Genomic DNA, 13,764 nt, shown 5'->3' with positions numbered 1-13,764 from the left:
ATTTGCGTTAGAAGATAATGAAAGGGATCATTATCTGGGGAGCAATGAAGCTAAACTAGAAATGTGAAGCCTTAGAAAACGGTGGATTTGAAAAAAATTCCTCTCGCCTCCAAAAAATGATTTTTTGGGTGTATTCTTTACTCTTGAAAACTTGAAAAAAAGTATTTTATATTGTGATTTGCAGGATAATAGCATACTTGTATATCGCTGCCCAGGATTCAATGCTTCAAAATTTATCTTTAAAAAGTATCTCTAGCATTGGATTATTACATTACTCTTCGAAGATAAACTGATATGCAGAGTACTAGTCAAGGTGCACTTTGGCCGCTAGAGGGCACTGGTATTTTTGCGAAGAAAAGAAGAAAGTAGAAACCTGTCAATTTAGTTTTTGAGATGGATTAAGGGACATTAGCATACACCTCCATTCATTCCTGTAGAAATGATTAAAGAGGTGGGTGAGCTTTTATTTTTATGTCGATTCTCAGGCCCTAAATCATCTGAGATTGTAAATTGTACTCCATTTCTTATCGGGTTCGCATTGTTTATTATCCCTTGCCCACTGCTAAAAGTAAGCATTTATATCCATTCATGTTCCTGAAAGGATTTAGGGTAGTTATCCAGATACATAGAATATAGCATGATAAAAAGCATTGATTATAGGAGAAAATTAAGTGAAAAAGAATAAATATAGGATATTACAGAGAACCAAGGGAAATTTAATCACAAGATATACTCCATCAACTCCTAAACACTTGCTAGAGATTGCTGCAAATTTAACTTTAAGCCAATGTGGTAGAAAAGGTGGCACTTACGCGAGTCTCAACATCTAAACACTGTTTCCTAAGGCAGTAATGTAGGAACTCCTTCCCCACTAAAAAAGTTTTTTTGGTAGATTCCTAGACTTGACATATTAAAATATTACTATAGATATGCATAAAACTAGATATAAGCTCCTTATGCTGATAGTGCTTATATAACTATAAAAAAATTTATAGACAAAATGATTAGAAAGAAAACTAGAAACAACACATTATCATTAACAATGTCAAGTCATGACAATGTAACAAATGATGTTTGTCAGAAACTAAATTACTTCTTAAAATGTGAATATGAAGCTAACTGCTTACATGCAGGTTCTTTTGAATTTACCTAGCGTATTCTACCAGATGCCATGTGATGATTTATTTAGCCTACCACTCTTCTCTATTTGGTTACTACTGCATGCCTTGATATCATTTGTCTTTCATTTAACCAATAAAAGAATCTGAATATTTCAATGTTATCTGGCCCCAAATACTGCTGTAAACACAAATGGAAACATGGGCCATACAATTTCTGTTAGTGTTTGAATATGAGATAGTCATCCAGATAACAGGGGATTCTTAAAAATATTCTAAGTTGGTTATATTTTCATTTTGATGATCTAAAAAATGAGGTAGAATAAACAGAGCTTGATCATTGATTGTCCATGAAGTATATGGGAGAGAGAACAGTGAAGAGGACTTCTGGATTTGAAGTATGGGCAACAGGGTACCCTTTAATAAGGACGGGATATATATAGAATCACAGATTTCATGGCCAATGTAATGAGTTAAATTTAAGATTTGCTAAATTTGAGATGTCTGTGGAACAGCAAGATGGAGATGTCCAGGAGGCAGTTAGCCACATGTATCTGCAGTTCAGAAGGCGTGTCTGGGCTGGAGAGGGAAATCTAGGTATCTTCAACTGTATTGATAGTAGTTGAAGACATACAGTATATATCATTTAGGACTACAGAGTAAGAATAAAAGTCTATTTCAGTAAAAACTTTGAGGGACACTTACATCTTTAAGGGCCAGGTGGAGGAAAAAGAGCCCCCCAAAGAGAATGCAAAGGAGTCTGGGAGGTAGTAGAAGAATTAGAAGAGAATGATATCATAGAAGCCAACAGACAAAAAAGTTTTAAATAAGAGGGAGTACTACAGAGAGATTAAAAAAAGGCAGGGCCTGAAAATAATTTTGGCAAGTAGGAGGACCCCTTGAGTACACTTTTATTAGAATGATTCTATGAGAATGATTCTGATAGAAGCCATACTATAGGGGATTGAAGCGAGTATGGAAAGTACGGAAAGGGAGACAAGAAACCTTTTCAAGAAGGTTGATTGTGAAGTGAAGAAAAATTACTTTATAAAGTCTTAGTCAACATAATTTTTTTTCCATATATAGTTTTAGCTGTCCAGATCATTTCTTTCTATTTTTAGTAGAGACGGGGTCTCACTCTTGCTCAGGCTGGTCTCAAACTCCTGAGCTCAAGCAATCTTCCCGCCTCGGCCTCCCAGAGTGCTAGGATTACAGGGGTGAGCCACCACGCCTGGCCCTATAAAGTCTTAGTCAACATTTTTTGATGACTATGTGATAGTCTATCATTTGTATTACTTTCATGTCATTTGTGTTGGTTTGTGTTGGTTGTTTCATTTTTATTTCTTTATTTTATTGTGTAAATGGCTGTGACAACCATCTTTTTTTTTTTAATACTCTGATCAGTTCTTTAGATTGCTGGAATTGGAATTACTGGATCAAGGAATATAAACATTTTCAATGTGCTTGTTAGATCTACCAAATCATTTTATAGGAGGGATATACTAATTTATATTTCCACCTGCAGTGTAAGAAAGTGCTAATTTCATTGCATCCTAGCCAGAACTGATTTTTGTAATTTTTACAAACATTTTTGCATTCCCTACTAAAGGAAACCAAGGCTCATTAGAAAACTGATTGATTCTAGGCTTGGGGTAGGGAAAGTTCAAGATGAGCCTGCTGAATCAGAAAGTAAGGAAGTGGGGCAGGAGGGAATGAGTAAATTCCGGAAACTCACCCAGAACTCCTCAAAACTGTCAAGGTCATGGAAAACAAGGAAAGACTGAGAAACTCTCACAAACATATGCAATGTGTGTTACCCTGGGTTGGATCTTGGAACAGAAAGAAGACTTTAATGGAAAAACTGGTGAAATAAAAATAAAGTCTGAAGTTAAAAAAAAAGAAGGTAAGGAAGTGCTCTCAACAAATCAGGTACTGCGGTCTGTCATGGGATTAGGGAAACAACCAACAACAAAACCCCAACAAATTAGGTATAGAAGGAATGTACCTCAATGCAATAAAGGCCACATATGACAAACCCACAGCTAACATCATACTTAATGGTGAAAAGCTGAAAGCTTTTCTTCTAAGGTCAGGAGCAAGACAAGGATACCTATTTTCACCACTTCTATTCAATGTAGTATTAGAAGTCCTAGCCAGGGCAATTAGGCAAGAGAGAGGGATAAAAGACATCCAAATTTTAAAGGAAGAAGTTAATTTGTCTCTGTTTTCAGATGACAAGATCTTATATATAGAAACCCTAAAGACTCCATGAAAAACTAGTAGAATAAATGAATTCAGTAATGTTGCAGGATATAAGATCAACATACAAAAATCAGTAGTGTTTCTATATATTAACAATGAACTGCCTGAAAAAGAAATCAAGAAAAAAATCCTATTTACAATAGCTACAGAAATATTAAAATACTTAGAAATAAATGTAACCAAGGAGATGAAAGACCTGAATGCTGAAAATAAAACATTTATGAAAGAAATTGAAGAAGACAGAAATAAATGAGAAGACATCCCATGTTTATCGACTGGAAGAATTAATATTGTTAAAATGTCCATACTACCCAAAGTGATCTACAGATTCAATGTAATCTCTATAAAAATTCCAATGACATTTTTCACAGAGAAGGAAAAAAATAACCTTAAAATTTGTAAGGAATGAGAAAAGATTCCAAATAGCCATAGCAATCTTGGGCAAAAAGAACAAAGTTAGAGTCATGACACTACTTAACTTCGAAATATACTACAAAGCTATAGAAATCAAAATAGCATGGTACTGGCATAAAAACATATACATATACCAACTGAATAGAATAAAGAGCCCAAAAATAAATCCACCCATTAACAATTAATATTGATTTCAATAAGGGCCAAGAACACACAATGGGGAAAGGACGGTCTCTTCAACAAATAGTATTGGAAAAATGGGATATCCACATGCAGAAGAATGAAATTATTAATGGACCCTTATCTCACACCATATATAAAAATCAACTCAAAATGGATTGAAGACTTAAATATAAAACCTGAAACTGTAAAACTACAGAAGAAAACATAGGGGAAAAGCAGCCATGATATTGGTCTGGGGGGGCAATGATTTTTTTTTTTTTTTTGATATGACCCCAAACGCACAGACAACAAAAGCAAAATAGACAAATGGGATTACATCAAACCAAAAAGCTTCTACACAGCTAGGGAAATAATAGAGTGAAGAGATAATTTACAGAATGGGAGAAAATATTTGCCAACTATACATCTGATAAGGGGCTGATATCCAAAGTAGATAAGGAACTCAACTCAATAGTAAGAAAACAAATAATCTGATTATAAAATGGGCAAATGATATGAGTAGACATTTCTCAAAAGAGGACATACAAATGGCCATATGAAAAAACTGCTCAACATCACTAATCATCAGAGAAATGTGAATTATCTATTTATTTATGTTAGAGATGGCACCTTGCTATGTTGCCCAGGCTGGACTCAACTACTGGGCTCAAGCAATCCTTGCCCCTCAGCCTCCCGAGTAGCTGGAACTACAGGCATGTGCCATGGCCACCATAGCTGGCTCACAGAAATGTACATTAAAACCACAATGAGAGATATCACTCACACCTCTTAGAGTAGCTATTATCAAAAAGGCAGAAGATAAGTATTGAAGAGAATGTGGAGAAAAAGGAACACTTGCACACTGTTGGTAAGAATGTAAATTAGAATAGCTATTGTGGAAAACAGTATGGAGGTTCCTCAAAAAATTAAAAATAGAACTCTTATGTGATCCAGCAATCACAGTGGTATATCCAAAAGAAATAAAATCACTATCTTGAAGAAGAGATATCTGCACTCCCATCTTTATTACAGCATAATTTACAAGAGCCAACATATAGAATTAACCTAAGTGTCCATCAACAGATGATTAGATAAGGAAAATATGGTGTGTGTGTGTGTATATACATATATATACACACACACACACATACAATAGAACACTATTTAGCCTTAAAAAAGAAGGGAATCCTGCCTTTTGTGACAACATGAATGAACATTATGTTAAGTGAAGGACATTATGGAGGACATTATGTTAAGTGAAATAAGTCAGGCACAGAAAAGACAAATACTGCATGATCTCACTTATATGGGAATCTAAAAAAGTTGAACTCATAGAAGTAGAGAGTAAAATAGTGAGGGGAGAGAAAAAAATAAAAAGAAGTAAGGGTGTTCTCAAAAAGTAATGGAGGCATGTCAAATGGACTCAGGCATGTCAAATGACTGCTGGAAGGGGCTCTCACTGGCCAAATCAAGGACAACTTAAGGATCAAAATGAATACTGGTAGTAATGAATTATAACACATTGAAAAAAATAAGTCCATATTGATAGTAATTAATATAAAGGAAGAAAGAAAGGAAAGCTATTTATTTTCAGTAAAATGCAGCTAATACATAAAGAGGAACATAAGTATAGTACCACCAAACAATAATTGTCTCAGCAAGAATCCTAAATGGGTGCTGCGATGAAAGTTTTTGAGGAGGATATTTACACAAAGAATCTCTCTAGACCAGGTGTGATGGCTCATGCCTGTAATCCCAGCACTTTTGGAGGCTGAGGCAAGAGGATTGCTTGAGGCCAGGAATTTGAGCCCAGCCTAGGCAATATAGCAAGACCCCATCTCTACAAAAAATAGAAAAATAAGTTGGTGGCATGTCCCTGTAGTTCCAGCTACTTGGGAGGCCGAGGCAAGAGGATAGCTTGAGCTTGAGAGTTCAAGGTTATAGTGCTATGATTATGCCACTGCACTCCAGGCTGGGTGACAGAACAAGATCTTGCCTCTAAAAAAAAAAAAAAAAAATCCAAAAAACTCTCTAAAGAAAATTCATATGGAATTAATTTTGGATGTCTAGTATGAAGTAAGAATCTAAATTGAGATTTTTCCCCAAAATGGAAGCCTGGTTTTCCATCTCTTTCCACAGAAATTAAAGTGTAAGTTACTACAGGTATTAATTATACTGTAAGCTTCTTGAGGACATGGACTGTGTTATGTTCACAGCTTTAGCCCCAGTGTGCCTACTTAACACACTGCCTGTCAAGTTAGTGACTCAAAAAATGTTTGTGGAATGCATGTTTCCTTTTACCATACATGGAGTTTCTATATATTCTATATATACCAAAGGTCTTCTTGGCTGGGCTATCTATTCTGTTCATATGCTCTCTGGGTCTATTTTAAATTTAAAATTTTTTCGAGACAGAGTCTCACTCTGTTGCCCTGAGTAGAGTGCCATGGCGTCAGGCTAACTCACAGTAACCTCAAACTCCTGGGCTCAGACAATCCTTCTGCCTCAGCCTCCTGAGTAGCTGGGCCTACAGGTGCGCGTCATGACGCCTGGCTAATTTTTCTGTTTTTAGCAGAGACGGGGGTCTTGCTCTTGTTCAGACTGGTCTCGAACTCCTTAGCTCAAGCAAGGAGTAGAGCTCAGCCCGCCTTGGCCTTTCAGAGTGGTAGGATTACAGGCGTGAGCCACCGCGCCCGGCCTACGGGCCTATTTTATACTTTATTGTAAGTTTATGAAGTATTAACAACTGGTGGGCTAATTACAAGGAAGGGCTTTTTTGCTTTTGTCTTTTTTTTTTGGAGGGCAGAGACTTGAGCATCTTTATGGGTTGAGGAGGAAGAGTCACTGGAAAAGAAGAGGTTGCAGGCTCCCAGGGAGACAGGAGAGGATGGACTGGGGGCTAGGAGGATTGATTTGGGTAAGAAGAGGCCCCTTTCTCTCAGAGATGAGGGAAACAGGCCAGGGCAGATGCGGATGCAGGTAAATGTGGTGGGGTCGTTCGGTTGTTAAGGTGGCACCCAAATAAACTCGGCTTTTTCGCTTGGGTAGAAGATGAGATGAGATTCTCCGCTGAGAATGACAGTCAAGGTAATGGGGTGGTGGTGGTGGTTTGGCACAGCAGGAATGAGAAATGGAAAAATAAGCTGACTACAGACTCCTAGAATGATTGTTGAGGGGCCCAGTTGAGGATGGTGATCTGGCTTTGTACTGGTACAAGCAGGTTTCAGTGATACTCTCCAGCTGCTGAAAAGACAAACTCAAGGAAAACTGGGCAGAGATTTGACAAAACTCTTGAGGAAGAGGACCCGCAGAATTTAATTAAAATAGCACCTACCTTTAGGTTTCCTCTCCTTTCCATCCTCCCCTGCTAAGCCCCACAACTGGGTTCAGCAGGTTTTGGCATGTTTTCTGCAGTTAACTGCATAGCGCTCTTAGCAGGACAAAAATGACGAAAAATGCTAGCCAGGCTGAGCAAGAGAGGGACTGGAAACTTTACTTGCATCACTATTCGCAACACAAAATCTAAATGAAAAAGTTAACGATAGACCCAACATCACTTACTCTGGGTCAGGCACTGTGCCAATCGCTTTAAGTGCATTTACTAAATCCTCAAAAAAATATTATGAAGTGGGTCCTATTATTAACTCCACTTCACACACCAGAGTCTGAGGGCTAAAGAAATTAGCGATTTGTTTAAGATCGTATGGCTAGTCATGCAAGTCTGAGAAATTTTCGCTAACGCCCCCGCTATGTATCACACAAGTCAATTGTCAGACCACAAGAACGCCGAGGTGAGAATGCGGTAACATATCATGAGTGCCCAAAGTATCTAACACATACGGTAACCGCGCCAGCCCGCACCCATCCGGTGACCCCTCACGCGTGATGCTCACGCGCGCCGTCCTCCTGGTCTTGGCTTCTTCTACAAAGGCTGAGGCGGCCACATCTCGGCCAAAAGGTGGGGACGACTCTATCTGGGCTGGACTCCTTCTGCCTGAGCATCAGATTCGAGTGTTGTGCTGGCCGGAACAAGGGGGCGGAGCCGGCCTCCGGGAAAGATTGTGGATTGGAGGGGAGGAGAAACAGGGGGCGGAGCCTCGGGGGGAAGCGAGAAGCCGCAGCAACCGTGTAAGCAGCCTCGCTTCCTGCTACAGCCGCTGGCGGCTGGAGTATCCCAGTGCTGCGTTCCGGAACCGGCTTTCTGGGCCTGAGCCGGGTGAAGCGGTGGCTGGGGTGGAGAGCGGCCAGCGGGGTCGGGGCGGGAGGCGCAGGTAAGTGAGGGGTTTGCAGCGCGGCTGCTGGGGCTGAGAGAGGGAAGAAGGCGGGTTTGGGGAGCTCCCGGGCCAGAGACGGAGGGGGAAAGCTGAGGTGAAGGCGACAGCTGGGCTCTCCACCCTGGGCCTGAGGCCTGGCTGCGGCCGAGGCTGGGCAAGGAAGGGCAGAGAACCTGTCACAGAATTAGCTGGTCCTCCTGATTGCCTGGCTTCCCCGTGTCTGGCCAGTGGGTACGGGAGCCAGGTGGGGCTCTTCTTGAAGAGATCTCTTTGGGAACATTTGAAGTTCCCTTGCCCCTCTCTCGGCCCTTATGCCTGAACTTATTTTGGCGGTGCATAGTCAATTCCTTTTCAGAGTGAATGAGCTCTAAGTCTGTGTGTCAGAGGTGCATCCGTAGGATGGGAAAGAAAGTTAACGAGCTACAGAAACGACGACCGTGGGGTTTCTAATATGTGTGTATGTCCTTAAGTGCTGGCCTCTGCTATTTGAGGCCATTCCATTTCAACTTATGTTTCAGAATCTCTTTCGAGAAGGAGACTTAGTTTCCCAGTTAGTATTTGCCCTTTGCTTAGGATGTTCCTAACAAAAAAATGAAAATGGAATATGGTGTATACTTGTGGGAATTATGAGTCTTCTGTCTAATTCAGAGGTTATTCCTAAGACACTCAAGAAATATGAGAAATACTAGAATTCTGTATAAAGCAGTTATTTCTGTGTATCTGGTGTGTGTATATATTATCTAGTATTGATTCAGTGCATCATGTGCTGTAAAATTAGTGCAATCTTGACAATAGAGGTAGTTGCTTGGTGTGTTGTGCTTATTCTTGATTTATTGCATCTTGGTTTTTGGTACTCCAAAACTGCCACTCTGTCGGTATTCTTACAAAAAATGTTCTTAGTTTCTTTCTCTTGGGTTTGATTTTGTGACAGAGATTGGGCAGGTTAAATCTCTTCTGTGCAGCAAGACTAATTTCCTGGGTCTTCCCCTTTTCTTCTTTCTGGGAAGAGTATTAGGATCATGTTGTAGTTTTCTTTTAGTGTTTCTGTCAAGTCAAAAGTTGAAAAAAAAAAACTTTGTTGATTCATGCTAAGATTCCTAGTATTCAGCTGACCTGAATTATTAGATAAATTTTGAGTATTTTAAAATCTTTTACACTTTTAGAAATGACCAAACTGATACTTGAATTTTCCATGTGCTAAAATTTTGATATTGGCTGGTAGATCAGCTTATTTTCTGCATTTTAATACCTGATTAGCCTTCTGATTGCCTTTAGCAACAAGGTAGTGTATAGTAGGTCTGTGTATATTAGTAGCCTTGAAATGAGAAGAGGTATTGGTGATGCATTAGAGGTCTTTGGGTAGGAAGGTTAATACTTCTAATTACCTGTTGGGAAAGACTCCTAGTTTATATTATAAACAGTTATTAAGGTGCCAGAGAATAAGAGTTGTAAGGTATTTTTTTCAGGACCCTAGTGTCATTATGTAATTGTTAGGATTAACTCTATGTGATTCTATTTGTATATCAGAGACACTTGCTGAGTGTTTTCATGAGATTTTTATCTTCATGTCTCTAAAGCCAAATAAAAGTTTTGTGTTTAGATAACCTTTAGAAGTAATTCTAAGACTCTTCAGGCAGATTACTATCTCTGTTTCTGATGTAACTTGTGGAAGTAGAATGTAGGCTGTTTTCCGAGGCCTGAGGGTTGTTATCAGCATCATCACATCTTTTCTCTCCAGTGCTTTTTTGTAAAAATAAAGTTTATATGTTTATATATATGTAATGTATATAAACTTTATTTTAAGGACTTTATATATGTATCTTTTTTTTTTTTTTTTTTTGAGACAGAGTGTCTCTGTGTTCCCTGGCTAGTCTGCAGTGACATTAGCCTAGCTCACTGCAACCTCAAACTCCTGGGCTCAGGTGGTCCTCCTGCCTCAGCTTTCTGAGTAGCTGGGAGGGCACCACCATGCCCGGCTAATTTTTTCTATTTTTAGTAGAGATGGGGTCTTGCTCTTGCTCAGGCTGGTCTCAAACTACTGACCTCAAGCAATCGTTGCACCTCTCTCTGCCTCCCTAGTGCCATGATTACAGATGTGAACCACCATGCCTGGCCTTGAGTTTATACTTGATCAATCACAAGCTTATTTATGCTGGAGTATGGAGTGTCGTGACCCTAGAAGGATTGTTGATTACTTTCCCCAATAGAAGATGATATTAGAGACCTTCCTTTCCTTTCTCCTTCCTTCTTCCTCCTTTTCTTTCCTTCCTCCTTTCCCTTCCTCTTCTCTTTTCCCTTTCCTCTCCCCCTCCCTTCTAATAAACATTTATTGCCAAAATTCTGTTCAAGTCAGTGGTTTCATTTCTGCTTTGATTAATTTATTAATCAATGCAATTATTGATCAGGCAAAGTCTTGAGTTGTTAGAGAATTCAAATTGGAAGTCTGAAGAGCTACAAAAGTAATTTTGATTTAAAGAAGAATTTGAGGGTGAGACTTGGAGTTTAGTTACATCTCTACTACTGACTGTGTAGCCCCCAGGGAAGTTGTTTTAGGTTCAGTGTTGCCTTGGTTTCCTCAAAGGTAAAATGTAGTAATGAGGCCAGTTCTGTGTGCCTTCCAGGATTATTGTAAGAATAAAGTGAAATGGTAGATAATGATTTTGAATGTGAAAAAGCACTTTACAAGAGTGTAATGCCCTCTTTGTAACATGTAGGTTATATTATAAACTACAGCATTTTAATGACTAGAGTTATGTATGATTTTTCTCTTTGAAGTATAAATCAAAATGGCAGAAAATAGATTTTAGTACTTTTCAGTATCCTCTATCTGGTGATGTGCTTAGCGTTACTGCTTTGGTTGAATTATAATTTTTTGTTATTTAGAGAAAAATCCTTTTAAGAAGAGTTTTATCTTGATGTTGAGATGTTAAATGTAAAAAATTGAAAACACAGTACAGAGTTGAGGCTTAAAGGGAAGAAAAACCAGGTTCATGTGTCTAGGAGGAAAGATGATGGGAAACAGCTCATTGATTTGAATAGTTGTCATAGGTGATGAAGTGTAGCTTGAGGTAATTGTTGAGGTTATATAGAAATGTCATTAAAGGATGACTTTTGGCTGGGTGCAGTGGCTTACACCTGTGATCCCAGCACTTTGGGAGGCTGAGGCAGGAGGATTGCTTGAGGCCAGGAGTTGGAGACCTGTCTAGGCAACTTGGTGAGAGCCTGTCTCTACAGAAAGAAAAAGAGCCAAGAGTGGTGGCAAGCATCTTAGTCCCAGCTATTTGGGAGGCTGAGGCGAAACGATAGCTTGAACCCAGTTGAAGGTTGCATGATCATGCCACTGCACTCCAGCCTGGGCAACAGTGCAAGACCCCATCTTGAAAAAAAAATGACTTTTGTTTCCTTTTCTTGGAAATATATTGATTTTTTACATTATTTTTTAAAATAAAAAGTTAATATAAGTAAGATAGGACTGTGAGACTTAAGAATTTATATGCTTGTGTAAAACCAGTTTTCCCATAACTTTAAAAAACTATTGAGTATTCTTTTTTCCAAAAAATCTTGAAAAAGATATAAATGATGTAAAAGTGCTTTTTCTTTCTGTCTGCTCATATTAATGTTTTATTTCCAAATTTTCATTACTTTTAATATTTTTTATAATTTGAATAGTAATGTTTAGGTTGTCTATGTAATCATAGGTTTTGGTGATTGAGACTTCCTATGATCTAGACAGCAGTGTTTTCAAGCCTTAATTTGGCATATACTAAACTAGATTTCTTTACTCTTTGGTTTTCATAGATCTGAATTTTCACAGAATAGGATTTTTCAGATATTTGGATGCTGTTTGGAATCAAGTTTTGGGCTTCCTGAGAAATTTATACCTTTTGCTTGTTTCTTTTTTTTCCCCCCAGACTCATGAAATGGCCACAGATGATAAGACTTCCCCAACGTTGGATGCTGCTAATGATTTGCCTCGATCTCCTACCAGTCCATCTCATCTCACACACTTTAAACCTTTGACTCCTGACCAGGATGACCCTCCTTTTAAATCAGCTTATAGTTCTTTTGTAAATCTCTTTCGATTTAACAAAGGTAAGACTTATTCTTAAAGATCAGAGAACTTACAGGTTTGATTCTCTGAAATTCTCTTGTTCAACTTTCATGCTGTGTCTTTGTAAGAAAACAAAATATTAACAAGTTGATAGCTTTAATCATAAGTCACCAGGGTTTATGCCTTAAGAGAAAACTGCAATTTTCACTGTAATCTCATTAATTATTGGTAGCTGAAGGTCTGAATTGAAAAAGGAGGTCCCTTTTTAAAGAGAAAGTAGTGCTCTTTGTTTTGTTGTTCTTTTTTCTTTTTTTTTTTTGATGCCCCTCCCCCAGCCCCGTCTTTTTTCTTAATATGCTTCAACTTCTGTAAGTTCACAGAGAGGACTTTGTTCTTTTGGGGGTTAATGGACAAAAGATTTTAATTAAAGCAGTGAAACTAAAAGGAGCAGTACATGAGAGGAAAGTCTTGTTTTTCAAAAATTAGAAGCTGTCAGTAGGCCTCTTGTTGACTTAAACCCATTAGATTAAAGTGTACATGTAATGACATCAAATGGAAAGATACCTTTTTAATGAGCTCTATTTAAGTAATATGTTTTTTGCCTGGAAAAAAAATTAAAAAAACATGGCCTATATCTTTCACCTTTAATTTGTCTGTATTATATTTTAATTAACTCAGTAGAAATTTTAATAGTAGTAATTGAATTTGTTAGTGGTCATGTTTAAAGTGCTATAAAAACTCCTCTTTTACATTTATAAGACAATGATCTTTAAAAAAAAAACTTGTAGAACAGTTTTAGATTTATAGAAAAATTGAGAACATAGTACAGAGAGTTCTCATATACCCCCCACTCAGTTTTACACGTTACTAACATCTTACATTAGTATGGTACATTTATTACAATTGATGAACCATTATTGACTAAATTCTGTATTTTATTTAGATTTCTTTGGTTTTACCTAAGGTTCTTTTTCTGTTCTAGGATCCCATTACATTTACTTATCATAATATAATAATATTTTTATTTAGCAAATGTTTAATGAGTACCTGCTTTGTGCTGGGCACTGTTTTAATAGTGTAAGGAATCTATCTCATAAACAGATAAAAAAAAAAATCCCTGCCTTTGTGTGAAGCTTGCATTCTATTTCCTTTAGTATGCCCAATAAATTTCTAATGAAAAATAAAACAGAAGTTCACATATACCAAGGGTGTGATTATTGGCTGCAATTTTGCTTTTTTCTTTGAATTTTTTTTTTTTATAACCACTAATTTTTAAGTTAAAAAAATTTTTTTGGAGACAGGGTCTCACTCTATTGCCTGGAGTAGTGTGTGATGGTGTCATTATAGCTCACTGCAACCTCAAACACCTGGGCCCAAGCGATCCTCTTGCCTCAGCCTCTCAGGTAGCTGGGACTAGAGGTGTGGGCCACCATGCCCAGGTAATTTTTGTATTTTTTGTAGAGATGGGGTCTTGCTATATTGC

The 13,764-nt window shown here is 38.0% G+C and overlaps 1 protein-coding gene across 2 annotated transcripts in view; it reads left to right on the top strand.

The window, feature by feature from the left end:
- Nucleotides 1-8,065: 8,065 nt before the first annotated feature.
- PIKFYVE (phosphoinositide kinase, FYVE-type zinc finger containing) overlaps nt 8,066-13,764 on the top strand; it is a 29,548-nt gene continuing 23,849 nt past the window's right edge. The window contains exons 1-2 of one of the 2 annotated variants that reach the window (XM_069467788.1): nt 8,066-8,227; nt 12,142-12,322. In XM_069467788.1, coding sequence (XP_069323889.1) covers nt 12,151-12,322 — 172 coding nt within the window. In that variant the 5' untranslated portion in view covers nt 8,066-8,227; nt 12,142-12,150. The remainder of the gene's footprint in view (nt 8,228-12,141; nt 12,323-13,764) is intronic. The other variant, XM_069467795.1, reaches the window with a different exon arrangement.

The sequence above is a fragment of the Eulemur rufifrons genome, chromosome 1 (assembly GCF_041146395.1).
Source record: "Eulemur rufifrons isolate Redbay chromosome 1, OSU_ERuf_1, whole genome shotgun sequence".
Classification (NCBI taxonomy): Eukaryota; Metazoa; Chordata; class Mammalia; order Primates; family Lemuridae; genus Eulemur; species Eulemur rufifrons.
This window is presented reverse-complemented; position numbering and strand designations above follow the sequence as displayed.